This window comes from Lepidochelys kempii, chromosome 7 (genome assembly GCF_965140265.1).
Source record: "Lepidochelys kempii isolate rLepKem1 chromosome 7, rLepKem1.hap2, whole genome shotgun sequence".
Classification (NCBI taxonomy): domain Eukaryota; kingdom Metazoa; phylum Chordata; order Testudines; family Cheloniidae; genus Lepidochelys; species Lepidochelys kempii.
The window spans coordinates 91882980-91908167 of record NC_133262.1 but is presented as its reverse complement, the minus strand read 5'-3'; the positions used below and the strand labels follow the sequence as shown (position 1 = coordinate 91908167).

Below are 25188 nucleotides of genomic sequence, written 5' to 3'. Positions count from 1 at the left end.
ACACAGACAGACACAGACCCTTTGTTTTTCTCCCTCCTCCCAGCTTTTGAAAGTATCTTGTCTCCTCATTGGTCATTGTGGTCAGGTGCCAGCGAGGTTACCTTTAGCTTCTTAACCCTTTACAGGTGAGAGGATTTTTCCTCTGGCCAGGAGGGATTTTAAAGGGGTTTACCCTTCCCTTTATATTTATGACAGGAATCAAACTCATTTGTGATTTTAATACAGAACTTCTTTAATATGATCTAACATGCTCACCTGACTCTGAAGGGGGGGGGGGCAAAGCCAAGGGGGAAGAAAGAACATGATAAAAGGGAGTGACATTTGCCATACTTTTCCTCTCTTCCACCTACATCTACAGACATCACCACACCTAGCGACTGAAGCACTGATCAAAGGGGAGAGCCTGGCTGAAGAGCAACCAGCCAGCCTGTGGTGAGCAGCATCTAAGTTTGTAAGGGCATTGAAAGTGTTAAGATCAGCTTAGAATGCGTTTTGCTTTTATTTCATTTGTCCAAATCTGACTTGTTATGTTTTGACTTATAATCACTTAAGATCTATCTTTACAGTTAATACATTTGTTTGTTTATTCTACCTGAAGCAGTGTGTTTGGTTTGAAGTGAGTCAGAGGCTCCCTTTGGGATAACAAGCCTGGTACATATCAATTTCTCTGTTAAATTGATTAACTCATGTGAGCTTGCAGCGTCCAATGGGCATAACTGGACACTGCAAGACAGAGGCTCCTAGGGTTGTGTCTGGGACCGGAGATATTGGCTAGTGTCATTCAGTTGCAAGTAGCTGGGAGCAGCTTATATGCTAGAGGCTGTGTGTGAACAGCCCAGGAGTGGGGGTTCTCACAGCAGAGCAGGGTAAGGCTGGCTTCCAGAGTCAAGGATTGGAGTGACCTAGCAGATCACTGGTCCAGATAACACCAGAGTGGAATGTCACAGATGGTTAGAAAACTGTCTAATTTCAAACCTAAATTTATTGATAGCCAGTTTATATCCATTTGTTCTTGTGCCAACATTGGCCCTTAATTTAAATAACTCCTCTCCGTCCATGGTGTTTATTTCTCTGATGTATTTATAGAGCGCACTCACATCTCCCCTCAGCCTTTGTTTGGTTAGGCTAAATAAGCCAAGCTCCTTAGGTCTCCTCTTGTTTAGCAGGTTCTCCATTCCTTGGATCACCCTTTGAATTCATCCTTTTTGAATATGGAAGACCAGAACTGTGCATAGTATTCCAGATCAGGTCCCACCAATGTCTTGTACAATGATAATAACTTTTCCCTTTCTCTACTGGAAATACCTCGCCTAATGCATCCTAGGATTGCATTGGCCTTTTTCGTGGCTGCTTCATATTGGTGGCTCATAGTCATCCTATGATTGACTAATACACCAGGTCTTTCTCCTCCTCTGTTGCTTCCAACTGATAAGTCCCCAGCTTATAGGAAAAATTCTTGTTGTTAATCTCTAAATTCATGACCATTCACTTCAAATTATTAAATTTCATCCCATTTCTGTTATTCTTTTGTATGATATTCCAGTCCTCCTCTGTATTGGCAATACCTCCCAATTTAGTCATCTGCAAATTCTGTTAATGCACTCCCACTTTTTGGTTGCTACAGGTGACATAGTGGTGGTTCCTTTAGTTGAGGTATGTGCTCAGATGTTTGCTAACCGATAGGCATGTGATTATGCAGGCTGGCAAGCCAGTGACAACTTCTCCTGAGAATGGCTCACTGATCAAGTCTAGCTGGGTGTCAGGAAGGAAGATGATGTACTTGCTCCACTTCTGCAGGCCCTTGTTATTGTCCCACACCCTGTGGGAGAACAATACCATTCATATGCTCTCATCTGATACTTAGTTCTATAATCTTTTCTAAAATGCCTGCCTGGTCAAGTCTTTCGTCTTGTAAATTTTCTAATCCATAGGCAAAATGACCGTGCAAGTAGGGGATTGTTTCATGGGAGGGAGATATAGAGGTTTTTGTGCAGTTTTCCTGTAAGTGGTTCATGGATAAATTCATAGATTGGTTTATAGATAGTTTTGTCTCTCTCCCTTCATCTTTTCAGGCTCTTTAAATGTCATCCTTCACAGGCTCTGTTATTATTAATCCCTTCACTTCTTAAAAAAACAATTCTCTAATCTCTAAGATTGCTGCCTCACAGTTCATTGACTCACTATCTTTTTCTCTTTGGCTAGCTAAACCTTTCTTTTATGGCTCTCTTTCCTGTTTTAGTGTAGCTACTAACGATCAAAGAAAAAACGTGATGCAGTCTTTCTCTCTGTTTGCTGTCTCCTGAGTTCCGATGTGACTCAATCTCTTTTTATATAGAACCACAGGCTCCCATTTATACTAGTTAGTTTTAGCATCATGAACACCCTTTAGTTCTTTGTTATAGTTCTTTAGTTCTGTGCATCTCACCTACCTAGCACCTTGTCTAGTGTTTTTTGTGTGTCGGACTAATCCTCTGTTTTCATGTGCAGTTATTTCTTCAAGCATTCCCAGTAGTTACAGATCCATACATTCCCTGATTGTGAAAGACTGTCATGTGACTTCCTGACAGCCAGTCCCAAATGAGCTGCTCAAAGGCCTCCATCTGTCCCTCACCAGAAGTAGTGTTCTGTTTGCTGCTTAGTTCCGCCTGTGAAGCTGATAGCTTACAAACTGAAGATCTCTATGGGCATAGTATAGGAGATAGATTTTAAAAGAGCAGAATGGAAATGGCAAGTCTGCATGTGACGGTGTGAACATTTCTATAGTAACTCATTTGTGGTCTGGAACTGATTATAAAGGGGATGGGTGAAACATGTGAAGAATTTAAATCTCCTACGAATCACAAAGTCAATGGTTAAGGGAGATGAATATTGAAACTGTATTCCTGGGTTGCAATAGGCATGGTCTCAAGCAGTACCATGCCTGGAAGTCGCTGCAGATTCTCTGTAGTCACATACCTGTTCCTGGGTTTGCTTTGGAGGCGAAACTAGAGAGGCAGTTTTCTTATAGCTTCAAAGATGCCCGAAGAGTGAAAAGAAACAAGCTTAATTGGAAACTAGTTTAAACATGAATTATTCAGTAAGACAAACTGGGACACTGAGCATAGGGAATGTGCCCATTTATTTCAGACATGTCAGCTGTTCTTTGATTCATGGTATATAATTTCTACAAGAAAATAAACTTTTACTTGTGAACAGATCAAAGTTTTTACCTAGTTTCACAATGTGCTTATAGACTAATAGGTTCTTCTTGTTCAGCGGTTGTTTTCTTTTCAGAAATGTTTTCAACATTTTCTTTTGATCTCAACCTGTTTCCTTCCATTTTAATGTGTGATGTTGCCTTCCCACATTATTTAGAAAACTCAGAAAAAAAATCTCTATTAAAAGAAATACAAGGTGCCAAAAAGAATGTATTGTAATTGTATTATTTGGACAGATATGATTCTGACTAAATCCAGAGACTCCAGACTGATAGAGAACTTGGAATTTCCAAGTACTCTATTAAAAGAATGAACAACTATTTAGAGGAATTACATGGTTTATGAATCATTTCACTTACCACTGAAATACAGCTACCTGTAGTGTGGAAGTCTGTAACTGTACAATGGCAGACAGTGACACTAGTGCACTACTGAAAGGGAAGAATACTTTAACAATCTGAAATAAGGGAGATTTTTATGTAAGCAGAACATAAATTACTCCGCTTCAACTGGCCAAGCCACCAGGGCGAATATCTCTAGTCTTGTGAAAAATGCCATGGAATCTTTAATGATACAAGTGGTCAAAAATTAGGTATTTCATCCAAAATATGACATCTCCATGCAGTCACACTGTGGACTCATCATCTTACTGAGGCATTGATTCAGCACTGCCTTAGAAGGCAGAGTGTAGACTATTGAGTCTTCAACACTGCTTCCTGTAGCATGTGTTTCTGTGGACTTCCATACATTTCCTAGCTAGGTTCAACCCATCTTTGTCTGTGAGATCAGACCGGATCACAGCCTGATGTGCTTCAGGTATAGAAGGAGCTATCTGAATCATAACATTATCACAAAGATGGAAAATAACTATTAGGTGATTTGCATATCCCCCCTCCCAATGTAGGGTTGTTCCAGATAGTGTCAATGGCTTTGTCCAATCTAGTTTTAAAGTATGCCAGTGATGAGGCTTCCAGCACTTTCCTAATAAAATGGGATGATTGAAATTAAACATATTTCAGAGTACTTGCTGTACCTCTCTGAGAGCTACATTTATGGTCACAACTTTTAATATTTTAAATAATATTCAAATTAACTTATTAACCCCATTCTAGGAAATCTTCCTGCTGTTGCTCATATTGCTGGAATGACTTTGTGCAATGTAAAATATTTACAAGGGGCCTAAATTTATACCAAGGATTTACAGATCTGTTGAATTAACACCAACTCTGGAGAACATCTTAAGAATCTACATTATAAGAGTTATTTGAAAAAGCTGAGCATACTCAAGGAAAGAAAATGGAAGTGTTCTGAAAGCAGAGGTGTGTGTCTTTTATGGAAAGTCTTCAGGGAATCAAAAGAGATACTGTATGCCCTCCAGCTAGGTCTGAGATTTTCTAAGAGTGTGGTGACTAAGTTATACATTTTGAACTATATATGGAAATATTTGTAGTATATAGAAAGACATCTTATTAGCCAGAGGAATTATGAAGTCAGACTTCAAACTTTTTAAATGCTTGAATGAAGTTTCTGTTGAAGTCCTAAAGGACCAGTATTGGAACTTTGGCTGCTTATTATTAAATGATGCAGGTAATGGTACTTCATGGTTGTACTGGAGTTGTAAATAAGTAGTCAGGTCAGGAATGGTTCAGTCAAAGGAAAAAACAATTAGTACCAATTAGCCAAATTCTGTCTTAAAGTACATGGGTGCAACTCTTATTGACTTTAATAGGAGTTGTAAACACATATCTGAAGGCAGAATTTGGCCCGTTACAGACACGGTCACATGTGAATGCAGTTTGGTGGTAATGAACATGGAGTAAGAACAAAGGAAGAGATATTTACTAAACAGAAAGATGTGTCTGCTATAATGCCTACCACAGCAGGACTGATATTGGAAATTATTACAGAAAAATCTCTAAATCTATCAGCTCAATGCAGGAAAAGATGCAGTTATTCTAGTTTTATTAGGCTTTGGTTATAACTCAGATTAGTGCTGGTATATATGGGAAAGAAAAGTAATTGTTGTTGAAGGAGGTTCAACAAACAGCAATTAAAATAACACTCAGGTTTCAAAGATTTCTCATGAAATGTGGCCTTGTTCATGTTCGAAAAGAGGAGCCTTTGATGTGACCTACTAGAAGTTCATACTGGTTCTTAGTGATGGTAAAGTTGCGCACACGCAAAAGTATATTGTCCTGTTGTTTTGGAAAAATATCACAAAGAAATCAGTCTGGTATTGATACAATAATCATAGATTTGTTTCTGTTTGTGCCTTTTATTATAAGAGTGCCTGCCATGAGAGTGAGTTTATGTGGAATAACAAGCTGTGGGGATGACAGAGACAGTGACTTTCCTTTTGTTTGAATGGTTCTTCTTCTCAGATGATGACTTGAGGTGCAACAGTTTAGTCCTACATTCATTTCTTAAAATACAAGGGAAAATTTAGGCTTATACAGATTTCTGGAACAAGGAAAGTCAATCCTGTATTTTATATGTGAATACGCTGTTTGCCTGTCTGTTTCTTCCTTACAATGTTTCTTAGTCACAGGGTATGTAATACTTTATTCCTGTGACTCTAGGGGTTTTTATATTGATTGAAAGTGACTACCACATCAAAGTATTCTCTTGTACCTAACAGCATGTGTTTCCTAAAATCTTACTTGTTATGGATATGAATGGCATAGTTTGTTATTGACTAGTCACTTACACAGGTGGTTGGTTTCTTTTAAACTATTTTAGTTACAAGAGAGTGAGAAAATTTTAAAAAACAAACTTTAATTATGCATTACTTTTTTCATATAATTTGTAATAGGCAGATAGGTTAGGGATAGATGCGATAGCGTCCGCTGAGGGATTTTATTAGATACTGTATAGACTGGTATTGTTGAGAAAGAGAGAATTATTGAAACAATGGGAATTTTAAGGTTATGAATGAAAAAGGTTGGCCTGTGGTTTATTGTTTGACACAATAAGGAAACAAGGGAAAGACAGAAGCACCCTCCACCTGTTAATATACAGACAAACTTTATTCTGAACAAAGTATATGCTCATCCTTTATTTTAGTTAGGTGGTCAGAAGAATGTATGTGAAGGGACAAGAGATGTGAAACAACATATTTACCAAGGGAAAACAGAGTTTCATTCAGCATTTTGTAAAATCAGCTCCTCCTGCACGGCTACCTTTTATTTCAAAGATTGTTTCAGAGCAATATTTTATAGCCTTAATGACTCCTAGATGCAGAGGTGACACCGACATATGATCTCTAATAGCATGAATGGCACTGCTATAATAGAGATGCCTTCACTCATTGATATCAATGGCCACATGTTTTACTCTCTCTTTGAGGTATCTGTGGGTTGTCTGGTGACTTTTTGGTGCCTCAGTAGTGTCCAGCTCCATCATTATTAAAACAATATTAATCAAAAGCAGCAGTCATTTCAAGAACCAATGGGTTTCATCTTTTTTGGTTTTCCTTTGTGTTGAATTCTTTTCTCCCCTATATTTGGAGATGCTGCTCCATTACTGCCTTAAATCCATGAAAGACCAAGGATGTTTTCTATGTAGAAAAATCAAGAGAGTCTTTTAGCTGATGATGTGGCTATCATAATTTTACAGGGATCATTATTTCAGTGGTATACCTAACAATTGTGACCTACAGGAAGTGGAAATAATGGTCATAGTGGCAGTTTAATATCACTGTACGTAAAGGTTGTTGCCCATTAGAAGAACACATAGTGCATTAAACATATTAATTGATTTGTTTGGGTATGTAAGTATAAGCGAATGAAGAGAAACCATGTGTTTTGCCTTTTCATGTCTGATTTTTTGTAAACAAATCTTCCACATTGTAACAAACAAAATTGGTCTAGCCAATTACAGTTCTGTAGAATAAGAAAAATACGAAGAAGAAAGCATTGAGAATCTTCCTAAGAATTATTTCTGTATTAAAAGAGACACCCCTTGTCTGATTCTGAGAGAGTTATGAAGGTGAGTGCACCCCACACAGGCCCTGATGGGGTTAATATGAGCCTGAGAGGCCAATTAACATACCTGGCAGCACCTGCAAGAGAGAAAAAGCCAGACTTAATTGATAATGAAGCCTAGCTGAGGAGAGCCTGGGTGATGACTATAAAGCCATGAAGTTTGTAGTAGAAAGAGATAGCAGGGAGAGAATCTGTAGTCATTCGCTGAGGGATAGAAGAAGTAAGAAGCTGTCCAGGGAGGCCGTAAGGATTCTGACAGAGTAGACCTTGGCTGCCAGCTACAGGGTCCCTGAGGCTAGGATCACCTAGGCTTCCCTGCCAGCCACCAAGGAAGGTGGGATGAAACGCCCTGAAGTAAGGGGTATAAGGATTATGAAGCCCAGAGACTGCTGGAAGACACCTGTAAGGTCATTTGACTGTAGTTTGGTTGGACTCTGTTGCCTCAGAAGGGGTGGACTAAAGCATGACTTGCCTGGAGGGCCAAACTGCAAGAAGAGAGTCCACTGCAGTGAGCAAGCAACCTCCGCAGGGGCTCCATATAGGGACAACTGCTTTGCTATGCCAGGCACAGGGAGGTGCGTATATGGTGAGTGAACCCCTTTATGGGGGCATTTTACTAGAACTCAGGAACATTACTGACCAAATCAGCCTTTCGTAACTTGAATGAAAACAACTCCACATACAGAAGGGATGAACAAGCATCAGATGAAAAATGAGAGAAATTCAAAATACAAGTACATTTTCTAAAAGTACTAGGTGAGGTCATCTCAACTTCCTGTAGCCCTGACTACTGCTTCCTTGGTATCTCTATATTTAGGAGTATTTCAGGCATGAGTTACAAAGCTCCCATAAACCTGCAGAACTATTGCTAGCTCTTCCCTAAGGCTCTGATCCTACAATTGTGGCAGAAAGTGTTCATCTGCGTAGATCTCACTTCAGGACTTGGATTTGAGAGAGCTGGCAGTATCACTGCCTTTTAGCGGCCTGGGTACTTTTCTTATAAGCCTATCTATATGACTACATGATGTAGCATACTCCTTTGTAATCTATATAATGTTGTACTCCCCACACAGCTAGGGCTACCTGGGTACCAAAAATCTTCTGTGAATTAATGGTGAGATGAGCTTCCTCTAGGTCATGTTCCCTCTACAGTTCACATCATTACTAGACCATCCCCAACTAACACAAAGGAAGAAGAATATTTGGATCACTGTCAGGGTATCTCAGTGATGAAACTGGTTTGCATCAGTGAACAGAAAAAAAGTAATAATTTAGTCACATTAATCACTAAATGCCTTGAGAAAAACATCATATTCCCATGTGTCCTATTGCAGTAGTACAGCAGAATTCTTTCTCATGGTAGTGTTCCTGCAAGATGGAAGAGCGTAAGGCTTTACAAAAAGCTTTTTCTGTATTTGCAAGCAATTAAATTGAAAAGTTCACATCTATTTAAAGGCATAATGGGAAATTGATGAAAAGCCAATCCAAAGGAGTGAATTTATGATTCCCAGAACAATTAGGGAAATCAAGAAAATGAAAAACTGAAGTGCCACCACATATTTAGATGTTCAACTGTAAAAGAGAAGTGTTTTCTGGAATGTTTAAAATATAACAGTATTTAAAAAGACAAACTTCAGAAGGAACCCCAAAATGAAATATAATTGCGGAATCAATATATAACTTGGCAGTTCTAAGAAACATTCTTGTAACCTTCCATACTCACTAAAAACTGAACAGTGAATCAACAATGTATATTAAGTACAAATACTGAGGAAAAAAATAGTTAGCAGTGGGGAAGGCATATGACCCCTATGGTAATGACTGCTGAACTCCTGGGCCAACAGCCTCCTGAATAATAAATGTGTAGTTCACCGCTGATTTATTATTAAGAAAAAAAATCCAGAATTCTAAAAATCTTACCACTGAATTACACTTATCACACAATCTAGTGAGTAGGAGAAACCTTGAAGTTGGTGCAAGCTATAAACATGAACCCTAGGGTAGGATTTGGCCTAAGGTGACTTTTTTCATTAGTTTTATTTTTGTATTATTAAAACAGAATTCAAGTCACAGTACAATAAAAGTCCTTGCCCTTTGGGGGTGTCTGTAAAAGTTTTGAATCTTCTGATGGGCAGTTCTTCAATTTTGATTAGATTTTTATTTACTATAGAAATGTAATGGACCATTAGAATGAAATGACCACAGGGCCAAATTCTATCCTCAGTCTTTGTGGAGTAAATTTGCAATAACTCCATTACAATCACTCTGGATTGACACCAGTGTACATGAGAATTTGGCTCAGAATTCCTAACCGTTTTCTTTCAAACAGAGAATGGATCCAAATGACTTTCCAAAGTATTATTGAGTCTTTACTGTTAACATTTTCAGATGTCTATTAGTAATTGGGACTGCTTTGTTCCAGATCCACAGGAAAAATCTACAAAAACTTACTGTTAAAATGCTGACACTTATAAAATGTCCATTATGTGCTGGCTTCCAATTAGACTCAGAAGAATTCTCTTTCCAGTCAGTAAGCATATTTTGTTGTATGTGATCATAGAGTAATCTTACTGAGAGAATACACTCTAAAGGGCTTAATTCTCCTCTCCTTCAGACCAGCGTATTTAAGTGGAGAATTTGGCTCTATATACTGTCATTACAGTGACACTTGATATAGATGAGTTAAAGGTCTGTCACGGCTACAATAAGAAATCCATATTTCCAGGTGAGTTTAGTATAATTTGATCATAATTATTGCCTCCAGGCTGAAACTTGGACTAATACGTCTCAGACAAAATTACTTTTCTTCTGAATATTCCTTCACGCTTGTTACACCCTATCATGTAAATATGTGTAGTGAAACCTGCACTAAATAAGGACTAACTATCAGAGCCAGTCCTTTCTCTGAAGAAACCACTTTAAATAACCATAAGGATCATAATTTTGTTTGACCTTTTGCTATAAACCACCTGTGACAGACCGCTGGCTTTTGCGAGTCCCTTAGATGGTTTCTAAAGTTGACTAATTTCACTGTAAAGTTTTAATTTGCATCCTATGGACTCAGCAGACTATACTGATTCCCTCTGTGAGGGCCTGTAACCATGTCCTCATCTGTGATCTCACCAGATCTCACAAACTAAGTCCTGCAAAGCGACCAGTGTGAATGGACCCTCATGCTCCTGCACGGTCCCATTCGAATCAGTGGCTATAAGGGTTCCCCCACACTAATCCCAGTGCCGGGGTGGGCCATAATAGTATTCAAGTTACATTATTACTTTTGTTTTACAATTTTTATTTTCTTGTGTTTTGATTCTGAGTGGTTATTTTTCCAACTCCCTCCACCCACCACCACAGTCTCTCTGCTGTAACTTTACTCTCGCTTCCCTCCACCTTCCCCTCTTGCCTTTTCTCCTTCCCTTCCCTATCCATATTGCCATTCCTTCTCCTCAAAAAGAACAGGAGTACTTGTGGCACCTTAGAGACTAACAAATTTACTAGAGCATAAGCTTTCATGGGCTACAGCCCACTTCATCGGATGCATAGAATGGAACATATAGTAAGAAGATAAATGTGTGTGTGTGTTTATATATATATATATATATATATATATATATATATATATATATAATGTATACAGAGAAGGTGGAAGTTGCCATACAAACTGTAAGAGGCTAATTAATTAAGATGAGCTATTATCAGCAGGAGAATAAAACTTTTGTAGGTTTCAGAGTAACAGCCGTGTTAGTCTGTCTTCGCAAAAAGAAAAGGAGTACTTGTGGCACCTTAGAGACTAACCAATTTATTTGAGCATGAGCTTTCGTGAGCTACAGCTCACTTCATCGGATGCATACCGTGGAAACTGCAGAAGACATTATATACACACAGAGACCATGAAACAATACCTCCTCCCACCCCACTGTCCTGCTGGTAATAGCTTATCTAAAGTGATCATCAAGTTGGGCCATTTCCAGCACAAATCCAGGTTTTCTCACCCTCCACCCCCCACCCCCAAACTCACTCTCCTGCTGGTAATAGCCCATCCAAATTGACCACTCTCTTCACAATGTGTCTGATAATCAAGGTGGGCCATTTCCTGCACAAATCCAGGTTCTCTCACCCCCTCACCCCCCTCCAAAAACCACACACACAAACTCACTCTCCTGCTGGTAATAGCTCATCCAAAGTGACCACTCTCCCTACAATGTGCATGGTAATCAAGGTGGGCCATTTCCAGCACAAATCCAGGCTTTCTCACCCCCCACCACCCCCCGAAACACACACACACACACACACACAAACTCACTCTCCTGCTGGCAATAGCTCATCCAAACTGACCACTCTCCAAGTTTAAATCCAAGTTTAACCAGAATGTCTGGGGGGGGGGGGTAGGAAAAAACAAGGGGAAATAGGCTACCTTGCATAATGACTTAGCCACTCCCAGTCTCTATTTAAGCCTAAATTAATAGTATCCAATTTGCAAATGAATTCCAATTCAGCAGTTTCTCGCTGGAGTCTGGATTTGAAGTTTTTTTGTTTTAAGATAGCGACCTTCATGTCTGTGATTGCGTGACCAGAGAGATTGAAGTGTTCTCCGACTGGTTTATGACTGTTCTAATTCTTGACATCTGATTTGTGTCCATTTATTCTTTTACGTAGAGACTGTCCAGTTTGACCAATGTAAATGGCAGAGGGGCATTGCTGGCACATGATGGCATATATCACATTGGTGGATGTGCAGGTGAACGAGCCTCTGATAGTGTGGCTGATGTTATTAGGCCCTGTGATGGTGTCCCCTGAATAGATATGTGGGCACAGTTGGCAACGGGCTTTGTTGCAAGGATAGGTTCCTGGGTTAGTGGTTCTGTTGTGTGGTATGTGGTTGTTGGTGAGTATTTGCTTCAGGTTGCGGGGCTGTCTGTAGGCAAGGACTGGCCTGTCTCCCAAGATTTGTGAGAGTGTTGGGTCATCCTTCAGGATAGGTTGTAGATCCTTAATAATGCATTGGAGGGGTTTTAGTTGTGGGCTGAAGGTGACGGCTAGTGGCGTTCTGTTATTTTCTTTGTTAGGCCTGTCCTGTAGTAGGTGACTTCTGGGAACTCTTCTGGCTCTATCAATCTGTTTCTTCACTTCCACAGGTGGGTATTGTAGTTGTAAGAAAACTTGACAGAGATCTTGTAGGTGATTGTCTCTGTCTGAGGGGTTGGAGCAAATGCAGTTGTATCGCAGAGCTTGGCTGTAGACGATGGATCGTGTGGTGTGGTCAGGGTGAAAGCTGGAGGCATGTAGGTAGGAATAGCGGTCAGTAGGTTTCCGGTGTAGGGTGGTGTTTATGTGACCATTGTTTATTAGCACTGTAGTGTCCAGGAAGTGGATCTCTTGTGTGGACTGGACCAGGCTGAGGTTGATGGTGGGATGGAAATTGTTGAAATCATGGTGGAATTCCTCAAGGGCTTCAACTACAGCATTTGCTCAAGAAACTTCCTGAAAAAGCACAAGATCAAATCTGCACAGACACACCCCTGAAACCCCGACCTGGGATATTCTATCTACTACCCAAGATCCATAAACCTGGAAATCCTGGGCGCCCCATCATCTCAGGCATTGGCACCCTGATAGCAGGATTGTCTGGCTATGTAGACTCCCTCCTCAGGCCCTACACTACCAGCACTCCCAGCTACCTTCGAGACACCACTGACTTCCTGAGGAAACTTCAATCCATTGGCGATCTTCCTGATAACACCATCCTGGCCACTATGGATGTAGAAGCCCTCTACACCAACATTCCACACAAAGATGGACTACAAGCCGTCAAGAACACTATCCCCGATAATATCATGGCTAACCTGGTGGCTGAACTTTGTGACTTTGTCCTTACCCATAACTATTTTATATTTGGGGACAATGTATACCTTCAGATCAGCGGCACTGCTATGGGTATCCGCATGGCCAGTTGGGACAGTGGGGTGGGAGGAAGTATTGTTTCATGGTCTCTGTGTGTATATAATGTCTTCTGCAGTTTCCACGGTATGCATCCGATGAAGTGAGCTGTAGCTCACGAAAGCTCATGCTCAAATAAATTGATTAGTCTCTAAGGTGCCACAAGTACTTCTTTTCTTTTTGCGAAAACTTTTGTAGTGATAATCAAGATGGCCCATTTACACAGTTGACAAGAAAGTGTGAGAATACTTACATAGGGAAATAGATTCAATATGTGTAATGACCCAGCCATTTCCAGTCTCTATTCAAACCTAGGTTAATGGTATCTAGTTTGCATATTAATTCCAGCTCAGCAGTTTCTCCTTGGAGTCTGTTTTTGAAGCTTTTCTGTTGCAAAATTGCCACCCTTAAATCTTTTACTGAGTGGCCAGAGAGGCTGAAGTGTTCTCCTACTGGTTTTTGAATGTTATGATTCCTAATGTCAGATTTGTGTCCATTTATTCTTTTGTGTAGAGACTGTCCGGTTTGGCCAATGTACATGGCAGAGGGGCATTGCTGGCACATGATGGCATATATCACATGGGTAGATATGCAGGTGAATGAGCCCCTGATGGCGTGGCTAGTGTGATTAGGTCCTATGATGGTGTCACTTGAATAAATATGTGGACAGAGTTGGCATCGGGCTTTGTTGCAAGGATAGGTTCCTGGGTTAGTATTTTTGTTGTGTGGTGTGTGATTCTCCTGTTTCCATGCTCCTAGTACCTCACGCCTTCCCCTTACCCCCTGCTCACACCATTTCCCACTACATATAAATGGACAACTAACCAATTGAAGCACATGTTTGTCACCCATCATCCTGATTGCTCTGTTGATATGCTTGCTACATCCTTCCCCCTCCCTGCCTTATCTGTCTTTTTTATTTAGACTGAAGCTCTTCAGATCAGGGACTGTCTTTTATTGTATATTTGTATAATACCTAACACAGTGAGGCCCCCATCCTGATTTGGGGCCTTCTGGACCTATTGGAATACAAATTCATTTTTATTATCATTCTCTTATATGAAAGTCCATCATTACAGGTCAGCAAGTAGATTAAAGATTTACAGACTAGCAGATTAAAAATTGTCTAAATATATTTTTGTTGATAAAGTGAAACAAGTATTGAGGACCTATTGCACCCTATGGTGTGGTGGTGGGGTAAATAACGTGCTTTGAAATGCACATATGTATGTATGTATGTAGCAGGTCTGTCTATGGGAAGAATTCAGTATGCATAGTAAGATCACAGAATAGTATGCACGTAAGCCAGGCATTGTCATCCTTTTAAAATGGATTTTTTACTCAAATGGCTGCTATGGCTCTTGTTGAGCCATATCATCATCATTATAGGGTAGAGTGGCTGCACTGAAAGCCAAATGCGGCCCATAGTCTGAGAGCACTGAGATAAATAAAGTATATCTCAAACTCAGGCTTTATCAGTGTAGCCTGTACATGATCCAAAATATAATGTATTCGTAATTTAGAAAAATAGACGTGTGACTAGATTCACTCTTCATACTTCTTAATAGCAGTATAAGCTTGCCTAGTGCACTCATTTCAACTTAAATCTTCTCTTCCAGTCAGATGGATGCCACCCAGTTAGAAACAAGGCAATGCATCGTATTGTGGATGAATGTCTGTTAAAGATAAGAGTGATGTTTCCCAAAGATACAGTGAGATAAGGAATGTAAGTGTTGTAGTGGTTAATAATCTGGCTGAAATCTTTTTTACAGGCAAAATTCACTAAAGGAATGATCATTTTTAATGACCTTTTGTAACGCTATAAGGGAAGCAGTGAAATTAGCAAGACCTGCTTAAAATTTGAATGAACAACCTTGTGCCTTAGTCAGTGTAATCCTCAGAATTACTGATTCCCAAGGGGACAAGTGTTAATTGGACAACCTGTGTAGGGATGTGTAAACCCCACCTGTTATCTCAGAAGAGCATAAACAACTGGTTTTGTCTAAAGATTAGACAGACACATCTCTAAGTGGAGAAGAAATCTGAGACATTTGGGCAGCAGCACTAAGATTTTCAGGTGAGTTTTATAAAAAATAAGGCAAAGTCATAATCCTAGAACTCAGGGGCTACTTATCAAAACAAGCTGTTCTTTTTTGGTTAAATAGCTAATCAAGGTTGCAAAATGGGACAGCTCATTTCTTAATTGGAGAAAATATATTAGAATAAAAAATGCCTTCGAATCCCAGAATTAAAGGGTATTTGTTTCCCATGCATTAAAGAACAAGTTAAAATCTATCTGACTACCAAACTTCTAATTTTAATGCCATTAGAGATATGTAATTGTTATGGAAAAAAGGAAAGGGAGGCCAGAACTGGTGCTATTTCAGAATAATTCATTTGATTACACACCTGTGCCCTTCAACATCTTCTTCCCTCTTATTACTTAAAAATGGCTCCTAAAAAGGAGGTTTACAGATTATTATGTGCACTAACTTCTTTAAGAATACTTAGAAAGTAACTAAACTGGATCTAAGTAAACATCTAAGGACACCAGAGAGTGAGGAAGGGAGATTCTTGATACCATATGAAATATTTATCAATTTAGATAATCTGATCACAGCAAAGTAACATGCTATTTCATGTTCATATCCCTAGTACTATCTCATCTTCCTTCAAATGTGCTGCTTGGTTTAGGCTACTCTCTCTGTGGGTTTATATGCATCCATATGCAGCAGTGAAAACCCTTCTAGGGCAAATAACTCTTTCAAGGCACATTCAGAAATCAGAATATGCAATATGCAGAACTTATGCAGACTTAACCTATATATAGATCACAAGAGTCAGCTCTGATTGCACTTATCAAATATTTTAATTTTTTTCCTTTCTACCATCCATTTTCTTTCTTCTTTCTCCCATTTCCCTCCTTTTCTTCCATCTTTTGCTGTCCTTCCCCTCTCTGCCCTTTCCCCTTCTTCCATTACTGACAAAATATGCAATATTCAGAGAAGAGAGAACAAAGACCAGAGAAGATCCAAGCAAGAGGTTAATGCATTCATATAACATATGCATACCAACAAGTTATACTAAATCTCATAATCGGAGCCCTGCATTGAAAATCTTATGGAAAAAGTAGCTGCTTAGGAAGATAGTAAACCTATTAGAACTGGGTGAATATTGCACACATACAAAAAGCTGTGATTAATCACTCTAATTTATAATTAATTTTGCATTAGCCTTGCTTATACAGCTTGTATTCACTTTCCATGAACATTCATTCCCAGAAAGTGAATTTCAAATCTATGTACATTACTATTCACAGGAAACAGATTTTACATTCACACATGCAAATTCATTCATTCTAGGAGAACTTGTACTCTCAGCCATTCAGGGCACAGTGGCAGTCATCATGTGTACCTTATCTGACCAATCACAGCGAAACACCACAGCTAAAATAGTGAAGTGAATATCAAATACTGAATATGTACGCATAACTTTTTCTCAGAATTTTTTCCTGACTAAGCACTGTCTAAATCCTTTTGTTTCTCATTCTGTGTCTCATGAAAATTACCTTTCCTTCTGTATTATTTGACACATGTAGAAATTATGGGCCAGATTCTGACTGCCATTATACTGCTGTAAATCTGGACTAACTTCTTGGACCTGATTCTCAGTTACACAAAGGCCCTTTTATGCTATTCTTGCAGTGCAAAAGGGCCTTAATTTACTCCCACTTTAAGGCCCCTTTTACATTTCCAAGCGGGGGCTTAGTATAAATGAGAATAAGGGTAATTGACTTTAATAGAGTTACTACAGCTTTACACTGGGGGAGAGCAGAATCCAGCCCTATGTCTGTTTCTCCATCATGGATCAAATATCTAACGAGAAGCCCAAAAGTTTGAGAATCATCCAAAACCTGCAGTGGACGAGAGAGCTATTTTCTGAAGTATTATTAACCAGAAACTCTGCACTGGAGATTGAAGAGATGAACTGGAACAGAAAAAACAAAGGGACTCTCTCTAATTTCCACAATTTAAGACTAATATCCTCTAAAACAGAAAAGCTGTTGCAATATCACTGTATCACTGAATTGTACTATTTAAAAAATGAAATCTTTACTGTGGAAGGACAGATGGACAGAGAGATGCAGTGAGTGCCTCATTGGCTATGTGCCATTTTTTAAAAGATTGGTGGCTCATGTGATGTGCAGAGGCCAGTTGCTAGGTTGCAATGGATTTCGTTGCCTTCCTATCATTAGGAGAAGGATCTCCTGATGAGGTGAGACACTGAGGCAGTGTCCTTTGATCAGACTTGCCCTCTTCTTTCTGTTGGCTGAGCAGAAATAGTGAGGAAGATGCTGTTGCTAACTGTTGTTTCCTATCCAGAAATCTTGATGACAACTGTAAAAGTAATTGAAAGGCTATTTATTTTGCCAGATTCAAGCCTAACATATTAACTTGAGAACCAGCTCACTAAGCAGTGACTCATCTTCTGGACAAACAGGGTAGCTGAGAGTTTTCTCATACATCAGCAGAATTTCTGCTACCTTTTCCCCCAGAGCTTCCTGTGAACTCATTATAAGGCAAAGTCATTTTAATGCCTGAGTGAAAATTACCCAAGAAAGGTTCCAAAGTGCAAACTCTCTAGTGATCTCTTCCCTTAATCCTTCCTCCCCTCACCCAAATCTGAGAGCAAGACTCATGTTGTACGCATTATTTGTATTATCACAGCCCCCAGTGGTACCAGTTGGGATCAGGGTCATATCATGCTAGATTCCATAAAAACACCAGGAAGACACTTTCTACACCAAAAAGCTTAGTGTCTAGATTAAGTTAAGATGCACAAACAGAGGTAGGAATAGTGGAGGGGAGGACAGGGGGTCATACAGCTGCATGCCTCATTAAGTGTTTTTCAAGACTTTGCTTGCAGCGTCCACGACCCAAAGAAATTCAGTTGTATGGCATTATTAGAAAAATAACACTGGATTTGTTTAACGACAGATAACGTTTTCTAACTGGAGAATCAAATTGCCGTAATGCCAAAATAAACGTGCAGTGACATAATTTAAGTTACTTATTAATTCACTGGATATACTATATGAAGAATTTGCTGCGGGAAAGCTAAGTCAATAAGAGGAATTTAGCATTTTTTCTGAAAGTGATTCTATTTTGTTATAAGTAGGGCTGATAGCACTGCCTATTAAAGAGGCTTTTCCAATACTTCCCATTATAAGACCCTGTTTCCAGTTGCTCATAACTTTACAAAAGTTTAACTATTTGTGCTGAATTTTTTCATGCCAGTTGTCAATCTGAGGCTGAATTTTCTTCGAAACTTTCAGCCAAATGGTCCACCTGTTTGTGAGAAAGAAGCTAGGGAAATATACATTGAAAAAAGGCTAATGTAGTGCCCATCTTTAAAAAAGGGAAGAAGGAGGATCCTGGGAACTACAGGCCAGTCAACCTCACCTCAGTCCCTAGAAAAATCATGGAGCAGGTCCTCAAGGAATCAATACTGAAGCACTTAGAGGAGAGGAAAGTGATCAGGAACAGTAAGCATGGATTCACCAAGGGCGAGTCATGACTGTCTAACTTAATTGCCTTCTATGACGAGATAACTGGCTTCGTGGATGAGGGGAAAGCGGTGGACGTGTTGTTCCTTGATTTTAGCAAAGCTTCTGACACGGTCTCCCACAGTATTCTTTCCAGCAAGTTAAAGAAGTATGGGCTGGATGAATGGACTATAAGGTGGATAGAAAGCTGGCTAGATTGTCGGGCTCAATGGGTAGTGATCAATGGCTCCATGTCTAGTTGGCAGCCAGTATCAAGTGGAGTGCCCCAAGGGTCGGTCCTCGGGCTGGTTTTGTTCAATGGTGTGGATTGTACCCTCAGCAAGTTTGCTGATGACACTAAACTGGGAGGAGAGGTAGATACACTGGAGGGTAGGGATAGGATACAGAGGGACCTAGACAAATTGGAGGATTGGGCCAAAAGAAATCTGATGAGGTTCAATAAGGATAAGTGCAGGGTCCTGCACTTAGGATGGAAGAACCCAATGCACAGCTACAGACTAGGGACCGAATGACTAGGCAGCAGTTCTGCAGAAAAGGACCTAGGGGTGACAGTGGACGAGAAGCTGGATATGAGTCAACAGTGTGCCCTTGTTGCCAAGAAGGCCAATGGCATTTTGGGATGTATAAGTAGGGGCATAGCGAGCAGATCGAGGGATGTGATCGTTCCCCTCTATTCGACATTGGTGAGGCCTCATCTGGAGTACTGTGTCCAGTTTTGGGCCCTGCACTACAAGAAGGATGTGGATAAATTGGAGAGAGTCCAGCGAAGGGCAACAAAAATGATTAGGGGGCTGGAACACATGACTTATGAGGAGAGGCTGAGGGAACTGGGATTGTTTAGTCTGCAGAAGAGAAGAATGAGGGGGGATTTGATAGCTGCTTTCAACTACCTGAGAGGGGGTTCCAGAGAGGATGGTTCTAGACTTTTCTCAGTGGTAGCAGATGATAGAATGGTCTCAAGTTGCAGTGGGGGAGGTTTAGGTTGGATATTAGGAAAAACTTTTTTACTAAGAGGGTGGTGAAACACTGGAATGTGTTACCTAGGGAGGTGGTAGAATCTCCTTCCTTAGAAGTTTTTAAGGTCAGGCTTGACAAAGCCCTGGCTGGGATGATTTAATTGGGGATTGGTCCTGCTTTGAGCAGGGGGTTGGACTAGATGACCTCCTGAGGTCCCTTCCAACCCTGATATTCTCTGATTCTATGATTATTTAGCCCATGTTAAAAAATTCTTGAGACTTTTTCAGAAATGCTCTAGCACCTCCAAGCTTTGGAGCAGGGACTTGAAATGTGACAGGGGGTTGCCTGTGTGTCAACTAATGCCATCCCCAGGAAAATCCTCCCAAATTTGGTCAAGATATAAGCCTTTGAAAAATTGCAGTTTGCATATGCTCAATAAAAATGTCAATATTAACAGCTAAAATCTACAAAGATTCTATCCTCACTGAGCATGCTCCATCCTCTCATAGCCTAGTGCTGACCAGACTGTGCATGTGCCATCCCCACAGGGTGAATGAACATACTACAGCCCAAGGTTATGGGAGCTCAGAGGGACTTCAGCTGTAATGACTCCTCCCAGCTGTTCCAGGCTGGGGTGGGGACTGCGAGCCAGGTGGCTGGGGGTATGACACTGAGGTTGGATGGTGTACTAGGAGGTGAGGGGCAGAAGGAAGACTGGAACTGGCTGGACAAGGGGACTGGGACTAGGAATGCTTGGAGGGAAATGGGATCAGTGGTAGAGAAGAGACAGATCTGACAAGGAGCAGGGTGTGGGGGAAGAAACTGGACTAGGCAAAATGACTAGGCTAAGTAGCCAGTAAGGAGATGGAAGGAAGAGATTGAGGTTGGATAAACCCAGGAAGGGAGACTGGGACTGGAAGCCAATGTGAGGAAGACAGAGATGGATTAGATGAGGATCTGGGAGGCAGGAACTGGGACTGCCTGGGCAAGGAGACTGGGACTGGGTGTGGGGAAGGCGAGAAACTGGGAGCCAGGGGGTAGATTGGAAGTGAACCTGGAGGGGAAGACAAGGACTGGCTGGACAAGAAGACTGGCACTGGGATAAGAAGACTGAGGAGTAGAGGATGGGACTGTGACAAGGAGCAAAGGGTGGTTAAAGAGACAGGACTGGGTCAGGGACCTTTTAGAGGGGATGAGGCAGAAGGGGTCAAGGTTGGAGGAAACGAACAAAAAAAGTCTATGTTCACTACAACACACTCCCCTCCAGAGTCTGGAATGGAAGGAAAGATTCCTATGTCTCACCCTGTGATTATGTAATTAAAGACTGTAACATAATGCATATGCCCAACAGGAACAAATTAAGGAAGCACAGGAAACCTTAGTTCTGGCATTTCCTAGCTTTTGAGAGCTTGACTTGGCAACCTTAATATTCTTTTCTTTTAATGTTTGGGGGCGTGTGTGTGTGTGTAATTCTTTATAGGTTCTTATACTGCACTCAGCACCATAGTATCTGAGTCCCTTCCATTAATGGATAAAGCAACCTGTCTAACATTTGTCACGTATTTGCTCTCTCATCCTCCCACCAGGGGAGAAGTGTCTTGTTTTGGAACTTCTGAAAATAAGATGTATAGACATGTTGCTATATGCTTTAGTTAGAGAAGGTAGGTCAAAGAAACACACCTTGCACTTGGATGGTGGTGAGGTTTGTGATGGTCCTTAGTGCCTGGGGGAGTTCATTCCACAGTCTTGGACCAGTCCTGGAGAAAGACCTGTCTCCTGAACAGAAGAACTTTACTCTTATTGTAGAGTTCAGAGAAGCACAGCTGTCGATTATAGTCTTCATCACAGAGCTTCAGTTGACCTTTTAGGTATCCTGGGCCCATGCCATTCATTGCCTTGAGGATAAGGGCTGAGACAAGGTTTGAACTGACAAGGTCTGTGGTCTCTTCTCTTGCAAGAGTGAGCTTGTACTTGTACGAGCTTCTACATTTTAAACTCCCATAGGAACATTTGTGGCCTAGCTACCTATTCCTGTGGCTGTTCATAAAAACTCTTGCAATGACAGCTGGGACTTCTTGTTAGATTTTTGTGAGCAAAGATAACCATTACTATATAACCAAACTGCAGATACATCAGGTGTTCAGTATGACACAGGGGCTATTTTTTATGTTGGGGGTAAGGGATCTGACAAACTAATGAGATTGAAAGCCACTGTGAATTGGGAAGGGAAGCTGATCCATCACAGGGGATGTAATTTCTACCACAACTGGAGCCACTCGCAGCCCTATTTTATTTTAATTAATGTGTTGTTCGTATTTGTACCATGGTAGCACCCAAAGGTGCCACTCAAGAGGCCTATTGTGCAAGGTGGTATACAAACATGTAGATTGACACTGTCCATTTCCAATATGATTTAAATGAAAAACCAGTGAGTGTGGCAAACCATCAGAGGGAGGAGGGTGTAATTTACAAACATGCATTTCATAGGCTAACAATGTGCATAGCCTGTTGGCTCTGTTCAGAAATATTTAAGTAGAAATATCAGCTATCCCCATCAGACATGAGAGAGAGAAAACACACACGATACAGTATCTTGGCCTCAAGTAAAGAGAGTGACAGAAAACCAGTGGACATAACTGGTTTTTCTGGTATCCTTTACATCAAGAATTGGGGCAGACATTTTGTCAGTGACCTGGTTTAACTTGTGTCATCGCATGGCAGTGACACGTAGGTCTAGCCTGCTCCGTGGATTGTTTTATTCCTTGATACTGTTTTTGGAGTATGCCTTCTAAAACACATTTGCATTAAAATAACAGCCTGAAACTGCAGACAAGCACACATTTCCATATTGCAATTCCAAATATTCTCTTCACTACGTAACTCAGGTCACCAGTTCTGGTGCATTGTAATACTGCCCTGTGGCTTCTGCCTTTGGAAAGAGTTTTCTGTTCCAAAATGCACAAACTGAGATGCTACAAGGATGGATTGTGCAAGTTTCAGTTGGAGGACTCGGGTTCTTAATGTTAAGCATGTGCTGTAGTGCTTTGCTGGATTGTGACCATAGGGCTCAGGGCCTTTCAGAGTCAAGCATCTGCGCAGTGTCTGACTGAGGAACTGTGTGATCTGAGCAGGCATCTCATCAGAGATTTAATCACTACCCTGAGTTGCTTATCACTGTGTACCTTTAAAGAGCCCCAAAGCCCTTCTCCAAATGTTATCAGATAACATTTCATGGGACTGCCTGTGATTCTTGTCAGCATGAATGTTGTATGTTCAGCATCTACAATATTACACTATAGCTGTGATATTTTAGGTTTCTCTCCAAGCAAAATTGAAACACATACCAGACTGCTTTGCTTGTTTGTTTGAAGTCTTTACTTCATTCAGGAAAAAAAAAAACCAACAACCCTGCAACAAAGCAACTAGCCCTTAACAGTAATCACCCAAACCATGCAGTCATCCTGCCCAGACCTGGGAATGGGGAACAGCCCAGACAGCCAGGCTGCCTGTGCAGGAAACTGAGCATACGTGGGGCTTAGCCTCAGAACGCTCAGCCCTGCCTTGTATTGTAGTGGTTGGTGAAAACCGAATCACAGCCATGGCAGCTGGTCACTATGGGTCCAATCCTGCAAACGTGTGTAACATGAGTAAATTTAGTTGTTAAGAAGGCCACTCACATGACTTTAGTTGGTTACAGGATTGAGCCCTTTGGGTTGAATTCAGTCTAGTGCAGAGGTCCAGCCCCATTCAAACTGCATTTAAACCCTGTTTTGAGGTTTTAAGTGGTACACAGACATTGTGTTGACTGTTTTCATGGGAAAGGGTAAAAATTCCTCCCTTTATGCTTCTCCCTACTCAGAAAAATCATAACTGTCAAGAGGTTTTGCTTGTTGGGGGGGGGTGGGGGGCAGGATTTTTTTCCACTCACCTGTAGTTCAAAAAAGCTCAGACTTCCAGGAATATTCACCTTAATGTGTAGGTGAAAATTTCAGCCCAAAAGGTGAATTTTTCAGTAAATTATGTGTGAGTGAAAACAGTTGATTATAAGGGAAACTGTTTTACAACTTTAATTAAAATCAGGCTAGAGCATCAGTTAGCATTAGTCAGTGTAGCTCTGTTGAAGTTAAAGGAGCTACAGGGATTTATACCGGTTGAGGATTTTGCCTGTATATGTGGATCACTGCATTTTGTGGTATTATGTGCTAGGTGTAATTGCGGGAACAAAATGCAGTGATCCACATATACAGGCAAAATCCTCAACCGGTATAAATCCCTGTAGCTCCTTTAACTTCAACAGAATGTGACCCAAATTCATTTGCTTTTCACAATGCACAGAATGTGTGTTACACAATCGTAGTTAGAAATATATCACCACATACAATAAAACAATAGCTATATATTACCCTTTGATAATGCAGTTTCACAGGGGTTTTGTGAAGGGTGACTTAGTCTGATTCTCTCCCTGCTGTTTTTCTGTTTCAGATGGCAAATAATCCTTGTACCAGGTAACATTCCATGCAGGCTCTGTGTGTCCGCTGGAGTCAGTCCCTGACAGTGACTCTGGAAAGAAGAAAAAAGAATCACTATCACAGCTATGGCAACACCAAAGAAAGTTCTGCTCTCCTCTCCTCCCGACGGAGGCTGGGGATGGATGATTGTTGTTGGCTGCTTCCTCGTTACTATCTGCACTAGGGCTGTAACAAGGTAAAATAGCTTCTTGTCAGGTTGACTGTTTGCAATCTTTCTTTCTTTCTTTCTTTCTTTCTTTCTTTCTTTCTTTCTTTCTTTCTTTCTTTCTTTCTTTCTTTCTTTCTTTCTTTCTTTCTTTCTTTCTTTCTTTCTTTCTTTCTTTCTTTCTTTCTTTCTTATAAAGAGAAAAATAAGAAAGATCCTTTGTAATGGCTAATAGTTGAAGTTAAAGGAATCAATTCTGTCTGGAATTTTTACTATTCTTCTAACCTGTTTTGTTTTTGAAGGCCTTCTGAAATTTGTATGGGGCTGGGACAGCTAAAAGATTAAGATTCCTCCAATATTAGTCCTGCTTAGTCCCCGATGAAAGCTGTTATGCCCTGTCCAAGAACTCCTATCAGCACCCTTACAGTTCTGCACTCTCAGAGTTACTTCATGCTGTAGTTGTTCAGTGGGGACTAGAGGAGGCAGTCAGGGTCTTTCCAGGCCCTGTGTCCCTCTCTGACCTTCCTGTGATTTGTTTTGGACAGTTCCTGTGGATTTGTTTGACTCTTGGGTATATCTGATCGACCTGTAGTGTAATCTCTTTGCTCTCTACAAGTATTTCAGGTGCCACCCTGCATGAGAGCTGTGACCTAAAGAGGCCCTTCGCTATGTGTACCTCAAGTATCCTAACTATGCAGGGACTATTTGTTGCTGTATTCCTCAAAAATAGAAGGAGAGAAAATAGGCTAACATACTTTGAAACGCGCATCTATACATTTGGGGACAAGAAGGTTCCTTCTGCTAGTGTTGCTGTGTTTTATTTTTACTATAGATGAGAGGATGGTCTATGTTGATATGAACATGTAAACTGTAT

At 40.6% G+C, this 25188-nt stretch overlaps 1 protein-coding gene across 11 annotated transcripts in view; it reads left to right on the top strand.

Moving 5' to 3' along the window:
- Positions 1–25188, top strand: part of SLC16A12 (solute carrier family 16 member 12) — a 72202-nt gene that overhangs the window by 28381 nt on the left and 18633 nt on the right. For 6 of the 11 annotated variants that reach the window (XM_073353794.1, XM_073353792.1, XM_073353798.1 and 3 more), the window contains one exon: positions 24123–24344. In XM_073353794.1, the coding sequence (XP_073209895.1) occupies positions 24235–24344 (110 nt within the window). In that variant the 5' untranslated portion in view covers positions 24123–24234. Of the gene's footprint in view, positions 1–358; positions 433–14736; positions 14844–15171; positions 15195–24122; positions 24345–25188 lie in introns of those variants that run through there. The other 5 variants (XM_073353799.1, XM_073353800.1, XM_073353791.1 and 2 more) reach the window with 4 other exon arrangements.